This window comes from Malus sylvestris, chromosome 10 (genome assembly GCF_916048215.2).
Source record: "Malus sylvestris chromosome 10, drMalSylv7.2, whole genome shotgun sequence".
Classification (NCBI taxonomy): Eukaryota; Viridiplantae; Streptophyta; class Magnoliopsida; order Rosales; family Rosaceae; genus Malus; species Malus sylvestris.
The window spans coordinates 42,983,083-43,002,365 of NC_062269.1; the positions used below are offsets into that span (position 1 = coordinate 42,983,083).

General features: G+C 37.4%; 4 protein-coding genes across 8 annotated transcripts; 2 read left to right on the forward strand and 2 right to left on the reverse strand.

Moving 5' to 3' along the window:
- Window positions 1-1,028: 1,028 nt before the first annotated feature.
- LOC126587435 (WEB family protein At1g12150-like) lies at window positions 1,029-3,486 on the forward strand. Its single transcript, XM_050252504.1, has 3 exons — window positions 1,029-1,245; window positions 1,345-1,572; window positions 1,726-3,486. Exons 2-3 carry the CDS (start codon window positions 1,357-1,359, stop codon window positions 3,307-3,309), a joined length of 1,800 nt encoding a protein of 599 aa, XP_050108461.1. The 5' UTR covers window positions 1,029-1,245; window positions 1,345-1,356; the 3' UTR covers window positions 3,310-3,486.
- Window positions 3,487-3,826: 340 nt separating this feature from the next.
- Window positions 3,827-7,331, reverse strand: LOC126587436 (phosphatidylinositol/phosphatidylcholine transfer protein SFH1). 2 transcript variants are annotated; one of them, XM_050252505.1, is made up of 11 exons: window positions 7,160-7,331; window positions 7,005-7,033; window positions 6,257-6,340; window positions 6,080-6,133; window positions 5,879-5,956; window positions 5,689-5,742; window positions 5,495-5,554; window positions 5,331-5,426; window positions 4,950-5,051; window positions 4,717-4,797; window positions 3,827-4,424 (listed from the first exon to the last, which is right to left on the reverse strand). In XM_050252505.1, the coding sequence occupies exons 1-11, from the start codon at window positions 7,212-7,214 to the stop codon at window positions 4,107-4,109; spliced, it is 1,011 nt and encodes a 336-aa protein (XP_050108462.1). In that variant the 5' UTR covers window positions 7,215-7,331; the 3' UTR covers window positions 3,827-4,106. The 2 variants fall into 2 exon arrangements, with proteins under 2 accessions (XP_050108462.1, XP_050108463.1); XM_050252506.1 differs by lacking the exon at window positions 7,005-7,033 and having other exon boundaries at window positions 7,160-7,309.
- Window positions 7,332-12,848: 5,517 nt separating this feature from the next.
- On the forward strand, window positions 12,849-14,446 carry LOC126584600 (uncharacterized). Its single transcript, XM_050248930.1, has 2 exons — window positions 12,849-13,267; window positions 14,225-14,446. The coding sequence occupies exons 1-2, from the start codon at window positions 13,022-13,024 to the stop codon at window positions 14,444-14,446; spliced, it is 468 nt and encodes a 155-aa protein (XP_050104887.1). The 5' UTR covers window positions 12,849-13,021.
- A 599-nt stretch (window positions 14,447-15,045) lies between these two features.
- LOC126586443 (serine/threonine-protein kinase D6PKL2) lies at window positions 15,046-18,946 on the reverse strand. 4 transcript variants are annotated; one of them, XM_050251287.1, is made up of 3 exons: window positions 18,478-18,946; window positions 16,748-17,815; window positions 15,046-16,091 (listed from the first exon to the last, which is right to left on the reverse strand). In XM_050251287.1, the coding sequence occupies exons 2-3, from the start codon at window positions 17,677-17,679 to the stop codon at window positions 15,200-15,202; spliced, it is 1,824 nt and encodes a 607-aa protein (XP_050107244.1). In that variant the 5' UTR covers window positions 17,680-17,815; window positions 18,478-18,946; the 3' UTR covers window positions 15,046-15,199. The 4 variants fall into 4 exon arrangements, with proteins under 4 accessions (XP_050107244.1, XP_050107243.1, XP_050107241.1 ...); XM_050251286.1 differs by having other exon boundaries at window positions 16,748-17,848; XM_050251284.1 differs by having other exon boundaries at window positions 16,748-17,957.
- Between the last annotated feature and the right edge of the window lie 337 nt (window positions 18,947-19,283).

A 19,283-nucleotide genomic window follows, 5' to 3' on the forward strand; every position in this document is an offset into this window, starting at 1 on the left:
CAATAAATGGTGAAACCATTTTCAAAATTCTTATAAAGTTATTCTTAATCATGGTGAAAAATATTTAGCAAGAAAAAAAATTTGCATTTTTTCCAAAAAAAATTATAGGCGTCACGGTTTCTATGCTATTTTGCGAATTTGTGAAAAAATAATCTTAAAATCTTTTTGCTTTCACTGCAATGTGAGGTTTTGAAATTCATGTACGACTTTTTGGGGAGGTTGTTGCAGGTGGAGTCCCGTTTTGGTAATGTTTTGGACCCCACTTCAATATTTCTATTTTAAACAAAAGGAATGGATCAATATAAGAAAATTACTAGGACAGTCTGTGATCCAAAATCTCTATAATATCCTACATTATTATTACAGAGCATACATAGCAAGGGAACAAGCACTAAAATAAGTTTTATAATGGTTGTAATACAAATGCAAAAGTTGATGGGTCTCACTCTATTTACAATCTTTAACATCTTTTGGTGAGGGACGTAGCTAGTCTAAGAGAGAGTATTAAATTAGATCTCAAATTTGCCTCATTTTTTATTGGAGTAGAACATGCATTTGCATTTGTCCATAATGCAAAATGAGATGTAAATAAGACTTCTGGAATCCGTATTACCGTTATTTGAGTCTTAAAGCATGTATGATTTATATCAAGTTTAAGAATAGATAAAACCAAAATACATGGAAAGTATTATTCATGGGTAATAAGGAAAATGTAATAAAACTTTTGAAAGCGGTATTACTATTTTTAAATCTCAATAAAAATGTTTATATACATTTTAGAGTTAATAAACAGATGAGTAATAAAAGAATAGTGGCATAGCTCAAAAGTGATGTGGAGATCCAAAGAAGGTAAAGCAACGCTCTGGTCAAGGGTCAAGTACGTCATCTGTGTGACTATTGACTAAGGTGAGGTGAGATGAGGTGGCAGGCAAGGCCAAATCTGTAATTCCCAAAATGTAGCGGTTGGCGTTGTCCGTTAAGCTCCGCGTAGTTCGGTTTGGTTCCCGCTAAAATAGCAGAATAAGCAAATTTGTACAAAGGGCAATCAACCTCTTCCGTTCCTCCCTACTCTCTGGGCTCTCTCCATCTCTGCGCTTGTTTGTTCTTGTTTCCAACGGACCCGGAGAGCTTCCATTCCGCCAACAAATCTAGTCCCATCCACCGTCTGCCATTTCCTCTTTTTACTTTTGACCACCTGCAGCACCTCTGACTTCAAGTCTTCTTAATCATCTTTTTCCCTTGCAGGTACGTGCTTTCACGTTTCCAATATTATAGCACTATTCAGACACAATAATTTGGTTCAAATATTTGATACATTCATACATACATGCATGTTGCGAGCAGAAGTAACCAAAAATGGCGAATGTCCGTATAAAGGATCAGCAGAAGGCTGCGGGTTCCCCGAGGGCGGAGGTGGGAGAGGTCGACACCCGAGCACCCTTCCAATCTGTCAAAGCCGCTGTTAGTTTGTTTGGCAAAGTCGTTTCTAGAGGAGGACCATCTTCCAATGCCAGCCCCAGAGTCAACGCCAACGCCAACGCCAATGCCGTCAAGAAAAAGCTTTCGCCAGAGGTACAATATTCAATCAATATATCCCTTCATGTCATGCTGACTTATGAACGCACGTCTTGCAAAGAGGATACCCTTTCTATTTTGTAAATTGTATTGTATATATCATCTCTTCTGAATGATTTGATATGTAGCCAGCGATTTCTTGTTTGTCAGACTAATGCACTGGACAAGGAGACCCAACTTCTATTAGCACAGAAGGAACTAAACAAGATTAAGCAACAATTACAGAGTGCGGAAACTACCAAAGCTAGAGCACTCTCTGAGCTTGATAAGGCCAAGAGAACACTGCAGGATCTGAACACCAAGCTCAAAACTCTAACAGACTCCAAGCGATCAGCAATTAAAGACGCCGAATATGTCAAGAATCGGGCTAAGAAACTAGAAGAGGTCAAATCCAGAGAAACCATTGAAGGTAATGCTTGGAAACGGGAACTGGATCACGCAAGAAATGAGTACACAACCACTGTGACCGAACTCGATGCAGCAAAGCAAGAGCTCACCAAAATCCGACAGGACTTTGATGCTGCCTTGGAAGCAAAACTGGCTGCATTCCAACAGGCAGCGGAAGCTCAGCGTTCAGCAAACGTTAACTCAGACAGGGTTAACGAGCTGTCAAAGGAAGTTTCAGCCATGCAGGGATCCATTGAACAGCTCAAACTTGCCGCCCTGCAAGCCCAACAGGAGCAGGTAAACGCCATGTCTGAAAAAGAGGCCCACCTTCGATCCTACAGAAGTGCGAAGCAAGAAGCAGAAGACAAATTGCTATCTTTGAAGCATGAAATTGATCCGGAACTGGCCAAAGAACTAGAGGCAAAGCTTGAAGAAACAACATCGGAGATTGAAGTTATACAAGAAGAGATGAAGAAAGCGCACGCATGCGAAATGGACTCCGTGAGAGGGGTAACTATGGAGCTCAATGAAGCCACAAAGACGCTGCAGGAAGTTGCGGACGAAGAGAGCTTTCTCCGAAGCTTCGTGAGTTCCCTCAGGCTCGAATTGGAAGACATGAAGAGGGAACAGGGTGAACTGAAGGACAAAGAAATGGAAATGGAAGCTCTAGCTACTAAACTTACTGATCAAATACAGAAAATCAAGGAAGAGGCAGAGGTACAGCGTAATGCACCTCCTAGTCCTCATGAATATGATGCACATCACAGTTCAACTGCCCAGAAACTGTACTCCGAAACTGAAAGTGCAAGGCTGGAAGTGGAAAAGATGAAGGAAAATGCTAATCGACATAAGCGAGAAGCTGACGATAGCCGAGTTGCAGCAGAGGGAACAGAGAAGAAACTGAAAATTGCCCTCGAAGAAGCTAAAGATGCAAGAGAAGCAGAACAAAGAGTCCTTGAGGAGCTGAAGCTCTTATCTGGGGGAACACAGGAAGAAGGTGCGTCTTCAAACTCAGAGACCGGTGGTGCCAAGATCAGACTATCGGAGGAGGGGTTTGAATCTTTGAGAAAGAAAGTTGAGGAATGTGAAAAATTGGCTGAGATGAAAGAGGCAGAAAGCATGAACCAAGTGGAAGCAATCAATGTAAGAAAAACTGAAGTAGATAAAAAGTTGGAGGCCAATTTAAAAGCCATAGAGGAAATCAAGACTGCAACAGACATGGCATTGAACAAAGCAGAGATGGCAGATTCGGCAAAATCAGCAGTTGAGGGAGAACTTCGTAAGCGGCGCCAAGAAGAACAAACGGTGGTAGGCGAATCATCAGCGTCATTCTCCATTCAGTTCTAGCAGGATTCGAGATCAGATCGCAATGCCAGACAAGTTCCATTTCAACAGGTCACATTTTTGGTGTATTGATTGCATTCAGGATAACTTATTTGTAAGTATCAGTGGTCCAAAAACAGGGAAACATGTAAATCTATCGTTTTATTATCTCAATACTCAAAACAACAATTTCTGCTTTTATTGGCTCTTCCTAGCAAAATTTAAGAAGTTAGTATGCAGACCTTAATCAACCGATCGCTAGGCGCGTCGTCACTACAGAAATAGCACCAGAACCAGAAACTGACATGTTAAGAAAAAAAAAAAATCCCTATCAGTGAAGTGAGATTATATCGACACACCTCAAATTACTTTCCCTACACCTTTTAATTTTTTAATATTTCTCTATCAAGTATTAGTAGTGTGTAAAAAATATTAAAAAATTAAACAGGTGTGGGAGAAATAATTTAGAGTGTGAATATAATCCCTCAAGGTGAAAACAGGTTAATCTGTGCAATTACTATATGATATAGAACTGTGCAACTAAAGACGACAATTTTCCTGCTGCATTACTACAACGCATATTAGGCTACTCAGAGGTCTGAATTGATAATCCAGTCCCACACGTCAAATTACATACACTGTAGTAGCTTTGCGACCGTTAAATTCACGTAGATAATGTCAGCAACTACCATTACAACCAATCATATCGGATGATTGCAACTCTAGGATCAGTAATGCAAAGATTCCTTGTCTAGCAGCTTTAGAAGTGAGCACAAAGCCATAAGATTCATCGCAAGTTGGAAAGGCACCAAACTCTGGCTTCAGTCACCATTGATTTTGAGGCCATCTATAGATTCAGATAGCCCATTCCCATTACCAAATTTGTTAAACTCGGATTCTATCGTTTTAGCAATCTGTGTTCTTTCTGCAGCTGCCTCAGGTACATCCACATGAAAAGAACCGTGTCTGAATGGTTGAACGGATTCCTTCATCATCGATTGCTGCTTGATGTGGTTGTAGAGCTGTTGATGAAAGTGGTGGTCCAGGGAGAAGCAATTGTCAGCTCCATTCTGTGAATTTCGAGATGATCCCGAACCTTCACTTTTACAGAAATGTGGAAGAGATGCATAATCCATTATCTACACAAACATCAAATCCAACTACAAGATCAGTCCATTTGAATACAAGAAGCAAAACTGGGCTATGTGTCCATCACATGGGTTTGCCTTCGCATCCCGTTTCAACAAGTACATTGACTTTGGAAAGAGGAAACATGTTCGTGTCCAGTGAAAATACTAAGGATATCAAAACTCAACTGTTAGAAAGTTATTTTAATGTGACCGAAAAAAGAAAGATGCTTTCGAGTAATATGAGAAGAACTCATAAGCATTCAAATTCGCAACACATGAAGCATAATGGGGAATACATTACCTTCAACAGTTCATCCCTACCACAACCAGACAACACTTGCACTTTTTTCCTTGTCCTCTCCTGCAAAAGTGGCTTGACAACCTGCTAACAGTCCACAAATTATACGACTCCAATTCCAAAAGGGCATCTAAAATATATGAATGTGTCTCATGCAACAAACTCAATCATACTTGTGTATAAAACAAAAGATTTAAGATCATTATATCACAAAGATCAACAATGTGAAGACCAACCTTCCAACAAGCTGAGAATATATATGGGGCATTTACAATGTAGTATGTATTTGTCCTCTCCGGGTAGTTCAAATCATCAATGGTTGATATAATTGTCATTAACTGCACGGACGTGAAACATATAAGGTAGGGAATTGTAGAACTCATGTACATACATACAAAAGTAGAATTGTCACACTTATGCATTTCATGAGATATATAATCATCCTAGTTTTTTTTTTTTTTTTTCGAAAATTTATAAAAATAATTCCTCACTAAGGAACATTGGATAAACCTAAATAAAATTGTGACTTGTACTTGTCATAGGAAAGAACAAGATACGTTTAAACTGTAATGAAAACAAACAAACAAAAAGAATCTACGTTATCAAGTTTTATGTACCTTTATTTGGCTTAGTGCTGAGAGCTTCAAACCAGTCATATCTAAAACCTTGATGCAGGTGGTAATATGCTTACCATACTTCTTCGATGCAGAAGGCTACAGCCAAAAACACAGGTCAGAAGAAAGACTCAAGAAACCTTAGAGATTCAAGATCTGATACTCACCAAAATTACACGATCTCGATATTCATTAATTTGAATGTGTGACTGAACATAGTAGTGAACCTGCAATCAAGAAGAAAAAATATTTCTCAAGGACCCCCAGCACCAAGATAAAGTGGCAGATGTAGGTAATTCAAATTCAAGAATTGTTGTCAATTGTAAGACAATATGGTCTTTCATTTTCATCTAATACTTACTGATGCTTTGTCAAATGTACTTAGTCCAACACCAATGGCAAAGATGGGCAAGCCCTGAAGAGCAAAGGAGAATGAATAAACATGTTACAGGCTGATGCACACACAAATTTCAAGAGAAAAACCATTCGTAGAAGAGACATGACAGTGTAAACGCCACAAAAGAGATAAGTTTTTAAGAAAGAATGAGCACCTCTCTTGAGTAACCCGAAAGACCTATGAGCTGTGAATCTCGCACTCCTCTGTATAGTTCAGTTGGAACTATGGGCTTCTGCACAGAGGAATAAGATTCAGGATATGTCAGCACGGGTAGGCCACCATGGTTATACATTAGATTGGTAATTTGGCAATCAAAGGAAAACGCTAGACAAGTAGGAGAATAGGGTAAACTTACGGCCAAAATATTGTCGATATCGTTTTGTACCCTCCAGTTTAAACAATCGACCAACTGGAACATCACGAACGTACCATTGGATTTCATCAATAGAAACAAAAACAAAAGAAGAGAGCCGACAATGGATATGATTCATTTGAATCATTTGGAGGCGAAAGAGACAAGATGCAGTGTTACCATTTTATGGGCTTTGGCAACGTTGGAATCCCTTGCTTTGAGAAAACGGCCGAAAGTCTCAACTAGATAGCCTTGATGAACATTCTATAAACCAAGAAACAATTACAATGATCATCCATACAAGTCAAAAATAAAAAAATAAAAGATGGAGAAGGAAAACACGAGTGATTATTATCCAGTAAAGGTCAAAATTCAAATGAAGCATTTGCTGGGAAAGACTACCTGCATCAAGTGTCATGATTCACTAAATGGCAAGACAAGAAATTTATATACTCAAGTGTCTTTGACTTGTCCCCTACTTGATGTTCATGTTAAAATCAAAGAATAAGATTTTATTTTTATTTTTTGGGGATGCTTATTAAACGCCAGTAACATGATTTGAGTGGCAAAAAATGCCAATGGGCAATTGGAAATTAGAAATTATCCAGAAGAACAAAAAACAAGATGAAAGATTACGTTAGCAATGGGATGATGAGATGAGATTGATTCTAGTGGTATTGGGTAGATTAACCATCACACGATTCACAAGATGGAAGTGTATACCACTAATGGGATTAGCATTAGCAGCATCTCCAAACCCAAAAAGTTCAAAAAGAAGGTCAATTAAAAACAAATAAATTAAGTAAAACGAAAGAAAAGTAGAAAGTCGGCAGCAGCAGCAGCAGAAGAAGAGTAGTGAGTTGAGCTGAGTTTAAGCTGACAAGTGACAAGAGAACAGAAGAAAGATCGGAGAGGGGAAAATGCCAACCTGAAACGTTCTCTTGAGAGGCTCATCAACTGCCATTTCCCCAAATTCCACCCAATAAAAAAACACTAGAAATATCAGAAACGGTGAAAATAAAAATAAATAAAACACCCAAAGGGAAGAAAGAGGATGGAGAGAGAGAGAGAGAGGAAGCAGACCTTGATCCATCAGAGCTTGGAACTGCTTGATCGCTTCCTGAGAAACGATCCCCATTTCTCTTCTTGTGCTGCTGCTGCTGCCGTGCCCGTGTCCTGTGTCCTTTAACTCTCTGAGGACAGTGAGTCTTTGTTTTCTTCTGTTGCTGCTTGCAAGGGAGCCCTCCCCTCCACCTTACTATGAATAATGTTGGCCCCATCATACTTAAATTTTTTCTACGTTCGCATTATAGAAATTTGTACTAATAATTAGAATCGTTTATGTTATAGAAAAACTATTTTTGCAAAAAATGAATTTTAAATTAAAGTTGTTTAACCAATTTATTATATCAAATACATAAACAATTCGTAATTATTAATTATATTCATTTGTTTTATACAATTCAACAACTAAACGATTTTAATTTTAATTAATTTTTTTGTAAAAATAATATTTATATAGAAATTTATAATATAAACATTAGTTCTTCAAATCGATAACAAAGAATTTTAAATAGACACTCTTACTCATCTTTTAAGAAATCATATGTTGTTCCCTTACTATTACCAAAGGCAAAGACAAAACAAAAAGAAAAGGAAACCAAAAGGGTATTTATTATTATTTATTATTGTACCTACTTATATTGTGCACTTTAACTTTATTAAAAAAATAATCTGACTGTAGTTTGCTAAATTGACCTTTTACTTTATTAAAAAAATGATTTAGATGTAGTTTGCTAAATGTGATCCCTATAACGTCATCTTATTTTAATATAATTTCTATTTAGACCATCTCCAAATCTGGGCTAAAAGCCAAATTACCCCCCCAAAACATTCTCCAACCCATGTTAAAATTTTAGGCTAAATGCCAAATGTTTATCGGAATTTAAATTTTTTAGATTAAAATGTTCATAAAATTCATTTACAATAATCTACATATTTTTTTTTTTAAATTGATTTAAAAAAAAAAATTAGCCTAAGTTCATTCTTTAATAATTCTGGGCTAAAATTTTAGGGCAGCAGGGTTGGAGCAGAAAAGATGTTTCTGGGCTAAAAGCCAAATTTTCCGGGCTAAAAAATTTGGCTTTTAGCCCAAGGGTTGGAGATGGTCTTAACAAACAATATTATCTATACTAAGAAAAATTGTGGATTTAGTCTTACAATAGGCTAGCAATAATGTGGTTCAAATTCGTCTTTGACGAGAATTGAATGTAAGACTTCTCACTTACAAGTGAAAAAAAAAATACAATCTTCTTATATATATATATGTATGATTAATGTTATGAACACTAAATTTTTAACTAATTTAATTTAATTTGTAAATTTGATTGAAAAAAATTGATCTAATCTTATATATATATATATATATATATTTATTTAAAGTGTAAAAATATTTTTTTGAAATCCTCAACAACAACTTTCAAATAAATTTAGTTAAATTGATGTATTTTTTAGTCTTTTTTAGTGAGAGTGGGAAGGAAAAAGGGAAGCCATTGTTTTTGTTAGATAACTATATATATTTTATTTTATTAGGAAGAGACAACGAATACTAACTCCTCCCCATGTCATTCATTTTTGGTCAACAATGTCATGAGTCATTCCTAGTTAAAGAGAAGAGGGAGGAGAGAGAGAGAGATTCAACAAATGATGAAATTTTTTATTGTAACTGAAATATAAATCGTATATCATATATTATTATATAAATAGTAAGAAATTTTAATATTTAAATTATTAATTTTTTAACATATATATTTTACTATTTATATAATGACACGTGATATACTATTTCGTATTCATATCATATTGAAAAATCTCTCCAACAATGGCAGAGACAATCGAGTCATTCATGCATCATTCTTCCCTTCCCTGTTTCTCCGTACGGCGACACTTTCCTCACAAATTCAAAAACGTTACGTTACCTGTCCTACCCAATCAATCTATTCACTTCAAGTCTCTCTCTCTCTCTCTCTCTCTCTAGGGAAAATTGGGAATGGAGTGAGTGTACAACACAGAGCCTAAGTAGACTTAAATGAATTCGGATCCTCACCATATTCTCTTTGTGAGAATCTTGAAGATATGTTAATCATATTCGTGTGAGAATCATGAGGATCTGTGAATCGTATTCGTTCATCATACATTATACGATCATAAATCATTTTAAATATTTTTAGTCCTACCCAATCAATCTATTCACTTCAAGTCTCTCTCTCTGGGGAAAATTGGGAATGGAGTGAGTGTACAACACAGAGCCTAAGTAGACTTAAATGAATTCGGATCCTCACCATATTCTCTTTGTGAGAATCTTGAAGATATGTGAATCATATTCATGTGAGAATCATGAGGATCTGTGAATCGTATTCGTTCATCATACATTATACGATCATAAATCATTTTAAATATTTTTATTTAAAATTAAACACAAACAGTACATGATAAAATCTGACTGCACAATATACGATAAACGGACATGATTCACGAATTTTTAAGATTCTCATCAAAAGAATCCGAAGAGAATCCTGTTTGGACTTAAATAGGCTTGTAATAGTTAGATTAAATAATTAAAATAAAATTAATGGGTTAATGTTAACAAAATAAAATTGAGTGTTGATTTCTTCTCTTTTAATTGCTAAAATTAATGGGTTAAATTTACAAAATAAAAAAGAGAGTGTTGATTTCTTCTCTGTTAATTACTATTTTTCTGTTATTTAGTACTACAATTTAGTGGTATTCCTCTTTACTTATAAATGAGAGATTTTAGATTCGATTCTTGTTAAAGGTAAATTTAAACCACATTATGCTAGTTTATTACGAGACTAAGCTCATCCATCTCTTATCCAGTTCTCATATATTCTCATCTTCTTCTATTTTGTGCGGTAATAGTTAAACCACATCAAAATTTTATATTGATTTTTTTATAGAGATAATAAGATAAAAAATAATAACGATATAAAATATTAACGTGACTTAATCGTGATAACACAAATAAAAGAAGATGAGAATGTATGAGAATTAGGAGGGTAAATAAGTCGGGTTCATAAAATATTGGTCCCGTCCCATGGCATCGCACATTCCTAGATCTCTTTAGTGCCGTCGGATATGAATTGTTGTCAATTCCATGGAGAATGAGGATCCCGATGCACTAGCACCAGCACTACTTTACTTTGGTATCAAAAATCAACTTAAAAGAAAAGGAAAAAGAAAAATAAAAAAAAGGGAGGCAAAGCAATGTGTGCCAAAATAATACTTGTGCCCAAGAGACAGACAAGCACAGGTATCCCAGCTGAGGACCGGCTTCTCTATTCTCCTACTTTATATACATTTTCATTCTTTTTTATAAAGATAATAAGACAAAAAATAATAGTAATATAAAATATTAACGTGATTTAACCATAACTGCACAAAATAAAAAAGGATAAGAATGTATGAGAAGTGAGAGGGCATAGAAGCCAGGTCCGAAAGATTCCTCCCAAACCGATCGACCAATAGTATTGCAAGTTTGGTCCGAAAGATTCCTCCCAAACCGATCGACCAATAGGATTGCAAGTTTGGAACCCTCCCTCCTCCACGTCGACCCCCAGTCTCAGTCCACACAACAAAATCCGGCTGCGTTTTTTCTTGTGTTTAATTCCTTTTTTCTTTTTGCTGTCCGCTAAGTTTACTCCTTCTATTAGTATAAATTACATTTTTTTGTTAAAAATTTTATTTTTCTTTTAAAAAATAGTAATTTGTATCCAAAAGAAAAGTTTAAGGGAGGGAGGTGTAGTCAATTTGGATTTTAATGGATTTTTTTAGGTAACATATTTTAAAGGATTTTAATAAACTCTACAATTCATTTACAATTCCATATGGATTTTGACAAATTTATGCAAATTTCTATTATAGATTTGTATGGATTCTTTCTTAAATTCCCTAGGATTTTAAAACAATTCAGAAATCACACACAAAGCCGTGGGATCATTTTTAATAAAATCATGTGGCTGAGATTAACCTCTCCAACTCTCTGCAATTGAAACCCTAATTGTTATGTGTATTCTACTACACCGTCTGAAATCACAGTCCTCAATCCAAGGACTAGTTAATTGCATATTTTCATACCATAGTAATAGCACAAACTAATAACGTTTAGAATGTATATAGGTTGGAGGAATTGATCCAACACAAGCCAAAGAATGTGTGTTTCGAGAGTGACGTTGATTGGTTTTAATAATGAATGGTGACATTTCAAGGGCACCAAAGCAGAATTGAACAAGGTGTCTTCTGCAAATAAAAGTACAACAAAGATAGGAAGTAGTTGAAGGGAAAGGAAGCATTAGCAAGGGAATTTACATGAGATGTTTGGGCAGTTGGTGAAGAAAGAAAAAAAATGTTGGTGGTGCTGTGACATCTTCTCATGCCTGCAAAGATTTCACGATCAGCCATGGAAGTCCAAGGCGGCTAAGTTCACATCATGTCCTCTCAAATGGAGAAGATTGGTCCTCTGGCGTGAAAATAAATCTGAGGGGTAAGGGTTAGATTCTTGATAGCATTTGGTATTTATACCACACACCCTTAAATCCATTAAAATCCATCACTCATCAAAATCCTAGCAATTCCTTGGCAATTTCATTACACATAGACATCTACAAACTCATTCAAAATCCTAATTGACTATCCCTGGATTTCGATGTATTCTTTAAAATCCTATAAAATCCTAATTTGACTACACTCTGATTTCAAAATCTTTTAAAATCCTAATTGAATACACCCAAATTTTAAAACCATTAAAATGCTATCAAATCCTAATTTGACTACACCTTAAGATTAGTAATTAGTATAGGTGGGTCCGGAGTTAGAGGGTCTTAACCTTGGTATATTTTTGTTAGAGCAACTCCAGCGTGGACATTTGACCTGTGGACTGGCTGCAATTGCAATCCAATTGCCTGTCAAAATGACGCCAGCCCATTCGGGCTATTGAGCTAAAGAGGAGCCCGTGGGAAAGCTCAAGCACGAGCCCATTGCCCGAGCGTCTGAGGGGGTTGATGCAAGCTAACATAGCCGCGTGGGGTGGGGGGCATCTAAAAAAACGCAGCTCTCGTAAACCGAAAAATGTAACCGAGCTTTTCATCGGAGACATTTCACGGCGTCGGAGATTGGCATCTGTGGTAGAGGAGGCTCCGGGAGTGGTGAGCCACTAGAAAATTGGCGTCGTGGACCTTGGCATCGCAGTCCCAGCACACCATCACATGTTCCTATGCGCAGAAGAAGTTGAATATCAGAGTGCGTAACGAACAAGATTACAAATAGAATATTATTAAATAAACGAGAATGCCGAAACGGCTACAAAACCCTAAGAAACTTCATTGTGAATGACTTATCTCTAATGAATAACAAAGCATCCTATTTATAATAAACTAACTCTAATCTCTAGCAAAACCTAATTCTAACGGGCTAAGCCCATAAAACTAAACATTCAAATAAACCAAAATACTAATATTTTCTAACACCCCCCGTCAAACTCATGGTGGTACACGACATGAGTTTGCCAACAGACGATGTGGATGTAAAACTCCAAATTCCAGTGCCGATGCAGATGCAGATGCCAAACAAACAAACAAAAAATCCAACCAAATATTTTTTTTCTTTTGCCCATATGGGCCTTAAACTAACAGCAAAACAAAAAAATCCAAACAATTTTTTTTTTCTTCCTTCTTCCTTTTTTTTTTCTTCTGTGCGAACCAACAACATCAGTCTTTCTTTTTTTTTCTTTCCTTTTCTTCTGGGTTCACGGTGCAGATGGTGCGGTTGTCTGGGCAGATTGCAGTGCGAGTGATCGGGTCTGTGCAGGCGTGCAGAGGGTGGGTGAGGCAGAGAAAGTGCAGTGGGTGGTGACTACAAATCTGGGTGTGGATGCGGATGCCTGCGGGTTCGAACGGGGTCGCAAAAGCGCGTCAAGCTGCAAGTGTAGTGGTGCAACAGTGGTCCTGTTCATTGGACTTGGCTGCAATGATTGCAGCGGTTCGAGCAGGTGCGAATTCAAGCGGTGCTATGGTGCAGCGGGATGGTGATGGTCGGGTGCAATGGTCAAGCGGTGACAGGGCATCGACTTCAAGTGCAGGTGCGGTTCAAGCACATGGTTCTGCAGATCCAGATGGGGTAAGCGCAGCGGAGGTGATGGCAGATTCAACCTTTTTTTTTTTTTTTTTAACAAAGTAGACCAATGACAATCTAAACAACGAACAAGACAGACAAACAAATTGATACGAATCAAGCACAGATTAAATCCCGAAGGATCAAACCTGCTCTGATACTAAGTTGAATATCAAAGTGCGCAACGAACAAGATTACAAATAGAATATTATTAAATAAACGAGAATGACGAAACGGCTACAAAACCCTAAAAGACTACATTGTGAATGACTTTTCTCTAATGAATAACAAAGCACCATATTTATAATAAACTAACCCTAATCTCTAACAAAACCTAATTCTAACGGGCTAAGCCCATAAAACTAAATATTCAAATAAACCAAAATACTAATATTTTCTAACAGAAGATTCTCTCCGAAAGCCGGCAGAGCTCACAGTTCTTCATCTCTCTCTTGTTCATGGAGTGATATCATAAATAGTAGCCTGGGATTGTCGTTGTTTGTAACCCTACCCTAATACAGTGGGGAAACTAATATGTATTATTATTAATTAGCAAGGTCTTCTCTTAGTTTTGGGAGATGTTCAAAATAGGTATATATGTAAGATTTAAAGTCCGACTATTCCATAAATAACTATAGGCTTTTGCTTCGTTAGAAAGATTTTTTTAGTGTATCAGAAACGCAGCTTGGAACATTAAATGCTTTGTACATATGTACTACAAAATGATGGATATGAGCTGTTACATATGCAATGTAATTATATAAGTATTATATACATATATTATATATGTAAGGACTAAAGGGAGAGAACCAAACGAAAGCAGGTAGAATTACAAATGAAGCCCTGCGCATATCAAAATACATTTAACTAGTCGTTGTGCAGCTTATAAAGTTAGCACCAAATTATATTGAAAGATTAGCAACACCTAGTTGGCTGAAAAGCAGTGATATCAAAATGTCGTAGACGTCCAAAGCCGATCGTGAATGTAGTACCAGTACTGGTGGCGCCGGAAGCACTAGTAGCGGATACCGCGATGATCTGCAGCCACAGCATGATGAAGATGACGACAATGATGAGTACAGAAAGGACTACATGAAGTGCAACACATCAAGCAGTAGAATAGCCCAGATTGAGGAAGCGGAAGAGAAGAGGTGTAAGACCAACTATTCAGACCAAATTTTGTAAAACATAACTTGATTATGGATGATTGAATTATTATATAAATATTGATTAACGTGCTTATTTTTTAGGAAGTTTTAATAAAACACTCTCTGTACTTTTCATTTTTAACAAAAAAAAATCACATTTTTACCTTTTGCTGGTACTATTCACTACACATTTATTTGTCATTTTTCATTAAAACTAAAAAAAAAAATTGAACTTTTTGTTAATTTTCCTTATTTTTTATTGGTGACACGTCACATGATTTACAAATCTAGTCTAAAAAGTTAGTTTACCTAGCATTCTAGTTAATTAAGATCCAACCTAGGCCGAAGAAGTCTAATACCATGTAGAAAAGGATTTTCCTTAATTATGAAAATGTACAGTAGAACGATATTTATACAGGGATTACAAAGGTAACAGCCCTATACTAATTACAGCGTAAATTACGGGCTCATTTGAGGGTACTTTTTAAAATAACTAAAAACGCTTTCGGTGAAAACGTTATGAAAACTAAAAATCTAAGTGGATCTAGAAAAAGTACTTAAATGCTTCCCGCAAAAACCACATATCTGGTGCTTCTTTCAAATGACACTTCAAATACTATTGAAACCCAAAATCAATTTCACCAAAAAATTTTTCGACCATTTTAAAAGCACTTCCCAACGAGCCCTACAAATAATTGTCATAACAAAAGCTGTTACAAAACTCATTGAATTGATGATAAATGTTGCAACTCGCTAACAGAAACCATTTGCAGTCGATAAACAACTATTGCTAAAAGAAATCGAACTCCAGATAATTATCAGAACCCTTTTGAACGGGAGAAGCGATTGTGGGGGTGGGAGGAGCCTTCTCCTTCTCGCTTGATGATGCTGTTGGGGCTGGTATCCGCTCAATCTCAACAGGCTTTGGGATATCCGGTGGGGTAGCACAACGTATCAATGCCCAATTTACACCTTCAAAGAAGGGATGTTGCTTAATCTCAGTTGCCCCTCGTTTATATGCCAATCTGTGCTGCGGTTCCTTAACAAGCAATCCCCTTATGAGATCCCTTGCTGCAAAACTGACAACTGGTGATTCTGGAAACCGGAGAGGTTGACCCACAACATTGAACAATGTTGCACGATTCCCGGAACCTTTAAATGGAGTTTTACCAAACAACAGCTCATATAAAAAGATTCCAAAAGTCCACCAATCAACAGCACTTCCATGACCTTCCCCCTTGATGATCTCAGGTGCCAAATATTCATGGGTTCCAACAAATGACATAGACCTGGCATCAGTTGGCTCAGCAATCAGCTCAGGTAATGGTCTAACTTGGTTTCCTATTTCGTTTTTAGATTTTTTGTCCTTCTTGGACTTGCTAGAAAACAGACGTGGTCCAAAGCATGTTGTAGGAGCTACACAGGATGGTTGGATACAGGAAGGTGGCTCAATGCAAGCTGGCTGGACACAATACACAGGGTTCTTGCGCAAGGGTTCAAACTCCATTGATGATGTTTTGACAAGAGTTGGACTAACAGCACAACGGAGGGAAAGATCAAAGTCAGAGAGCATTATATGACCATCTTCCCTCACTAGCACATTTTCTGGCTTAAGGTCACGGTAGACAATCCCAAGCATGTGGAGGTATTCCAGAGATAGCAGGACCTCAGCAACATAGAATCTGCAAGCTCCAAATGAAAATCAACTTGTTACAATCAAAAGCTATGCACATGTACTATTTTAGTCCTGGCGACCACAAGATCATTGCTCAAATTGATTGAAGCAATTGTTTGCAGAAACCAAGATACATTTAGACTGATTACATCAAAACACATCAGCACTGAAACCCTTAATTTTTTAACATAATATAAGTCATCCCCCCCCGCCGCCCCCAAATTGCCACATGAATGTACAAAGAAATATCTTTTAAGATAGAAAAGCAAATGGCAAAGGCCATAGCCTATCAGTAGCTCAATATCAATTATAGTCTTGCTTCATTTAATGCCTTTACATGATAACCAAGAGCATTTTCTATAAGTGTTTAACTTGGAGCATTTTCAGTATACAATGTTTGGTTAATCACCTATGGCTAAAAGGTAAAACCACATCCTCATTGAGGATTGACTTGCTGCAGACAGACTCTATATAATCTACATAGGCCTGACACAAAGCTTAAATATAGGACATTATCTGAAAACTCTCATTTCAATTTTCAAAACAAAACCACACAATCTAGTTTACCAAAATAATCTGGGATGATATGAAGATGAAACAAAAGATTCTTGTGAAGCAAAATGAAGAGAACCACATAAATGTGTGCAATTTAAATGAACATACTTTACTGCCTGCTCAGAAAAATGTTTCCCTGGCTGCCTCTGCCTGAGAGTGTGCAAGTCTCCTCCAGGACAGAACTCTATTACCAAGCATGAAAACTTGTCTGTCTCAAAGTGGGTATATAATGTTGGAAGGAAGGGGTGATCCAGAGATTGCAGTATCTCTCTTTCTGTCTGAGCCCGAAGAAGCTTTTTACGACTTGCTAGAGACCCTTTGTCCATAACTTTCATTGCAAAATAACATTTTGTTCCACTCAGCTCTGACAGATAGACACTTCCAATATCCCCACAGCCTAACCTCTTCAGCAGTCTGAAATGACCCAGACCCAGAGCCCCATCTCTAGTTCGGACAGCTTGAATAGCTTCCCATCTCAAGTCATTTGCTTTGTGAGGTTTGCTGATGCTGCTACTAAAGCTGCTACAGGTGCTCTCATCACTCACATCACTGCCAGTGCTTCCTCTACACATACTGCTCTTGCCACTCTCAACAAAATCAACTCGATCACTAATCTTAGCACTTCCACTGGTCTTGGCAAGGCTGCTTGTTCCATCGCTCACTTTGGCCGAAACTGAACTGTCCTTCACACTTCCATACTCTGATGTCTTCTTTTCTTGATCAACAGAACTTTCAAGTGAGCCTCTAGTCTCATTTGCAGTAGAATCTATTTCCCTTGTTGCCTTTTCAAGGTTGGATGACATTGACAATGAAATTGAATTCAATTTACTAATCAAGGAATCCGCAGATCCTTGTTCATTAGAATTTGTTGACCTTTTATTATCAGAAGCGTCTACTGCAACCTGCTTTGATGAGTTTTGTACAGATTTTGGTAATTGCTCCGGGAGCAATTGCCTGAGATCATTAGTTTCTACCGTCTGCCCACCAGCTGCTTTCTGTTGCATTCTTGAGGAAGCTCTGGTACCAGATTTTGAGGCCATCGGATTTCAGAGGTAATGGGGGTTATCAAGCAAACTGAAAAATTTCATTGCCCTCCCCCACTCTGGGCAACATTGTAAGCTCCATTAGCAGCCCACATAGTCCCTTCAGATGCGATACATGTATACCTTGTGTATCCTTTCAAATCGGAATTGAAAAGAAAGACATTGACTGCAATCATTAGACAACCAGCTCCTTCAAATGACCTCAGGAAGTAGATCACACAATTGGTAAAGCATATAATCAAGCAGAGAAGGACATGCAGATTGCAGAGGCACCCCTGACAATGGAGGATCAGATGATGTTGATTCACACAGATATTAATGATCAGATAGAGTGCATTAGCCACCCCCTTTACCCTTTTACGCTTTACCCACCCTCCAATACATATACAAGGAAGAGGCAGAACAAAAATTACAATTAAGGAAATTGAGAAAGAAACTGAAGAATTGAATGATATTAGCATAAGCAGCAAGTAAATTCAGGTAACCAGATAATGCAGTTTCTTTCTAGTGTCTAGTTTTATAGAGAAATAGTAGTAGGCGTTTCGTTAGAAATGGAAAATATTAGCATAAGCAGCAAGTAAATTAAGTTGATGAATCATGAGGGGACAATTACATAGAGCCCAGATCTATAATCTCACAAAACCGAACCCTTCAGCCAAAACCAAGATAGATCCAAAAGCACAGACACACCCAGATGCAGAAAGCAAGTCTAGTCTACAACGCATAGCCCATCAACGGAAAAGGAAAAGTGTGTCTGTGAGAGAGAGAGAGAGAGAGAAGGGTAAAAATGATTACCTGAATTGAAGGATCAGAGTAACGGAGGAGGAGGAGGAGGCGGCTTTGGTTTGGCAACGGAAAAGGAGAGGCGCTGTAGAAAGCGCGCAGCTCACAGCATATCAGTTGATGCTTGTGGGGAGAGCAACTGAGGGAGCAAAAGGGAAGCTTGCTTGATTCTTTCAGAGAGAGAGAGAGAGAGAGAGAGAGAGAGAGAGAGTAATAAAACAGACAGACTGGGCCTCCTCCGCTTCTGCTGGTGGTCGACTATTAGATTTAGGCGGAGAAAGAGAGAAGTGTCAAAGAAAGAAAGCTTTAATATATTATTATATTATTTTTTTCTCATTGGGTTTGTTTTTTTCCTCCCAAAAGTAAAGGGAAGGGTCCGATCACCAAACTGGTAAGAGTCGCGAGTCATGCTTGCCTCCCTCTGAGGCTCCTCCTGCCCAACTGCTTTCGTGCACTGCTTGAAAGCCGAGCCCCCACACCTCACTGTTTTTCTTTACCATTTTCTAGTTTCCAATTTTGTACTATAAATAAACTCCATCTTGCTGCGGAGACTTTCTATAATAATCATTGTATGAGCTGTAGGAATATTTGAACGGTTAGATTCAGATTGTCAAAATTTGGACATGACATGAAGACAATATACGTTAGCGACGTAATATACATGAATTATTTGATTTCTAATTCAATTAAGAGTGCATACAACACAATGAATATATTGATCAAATTATGTGAATTTAACTTAATACATTTTCCAAATCAAATGCATCTTATAACATCCCACATCGTCCAGGGAAGTGATCCTTAAATGTATATTCTCA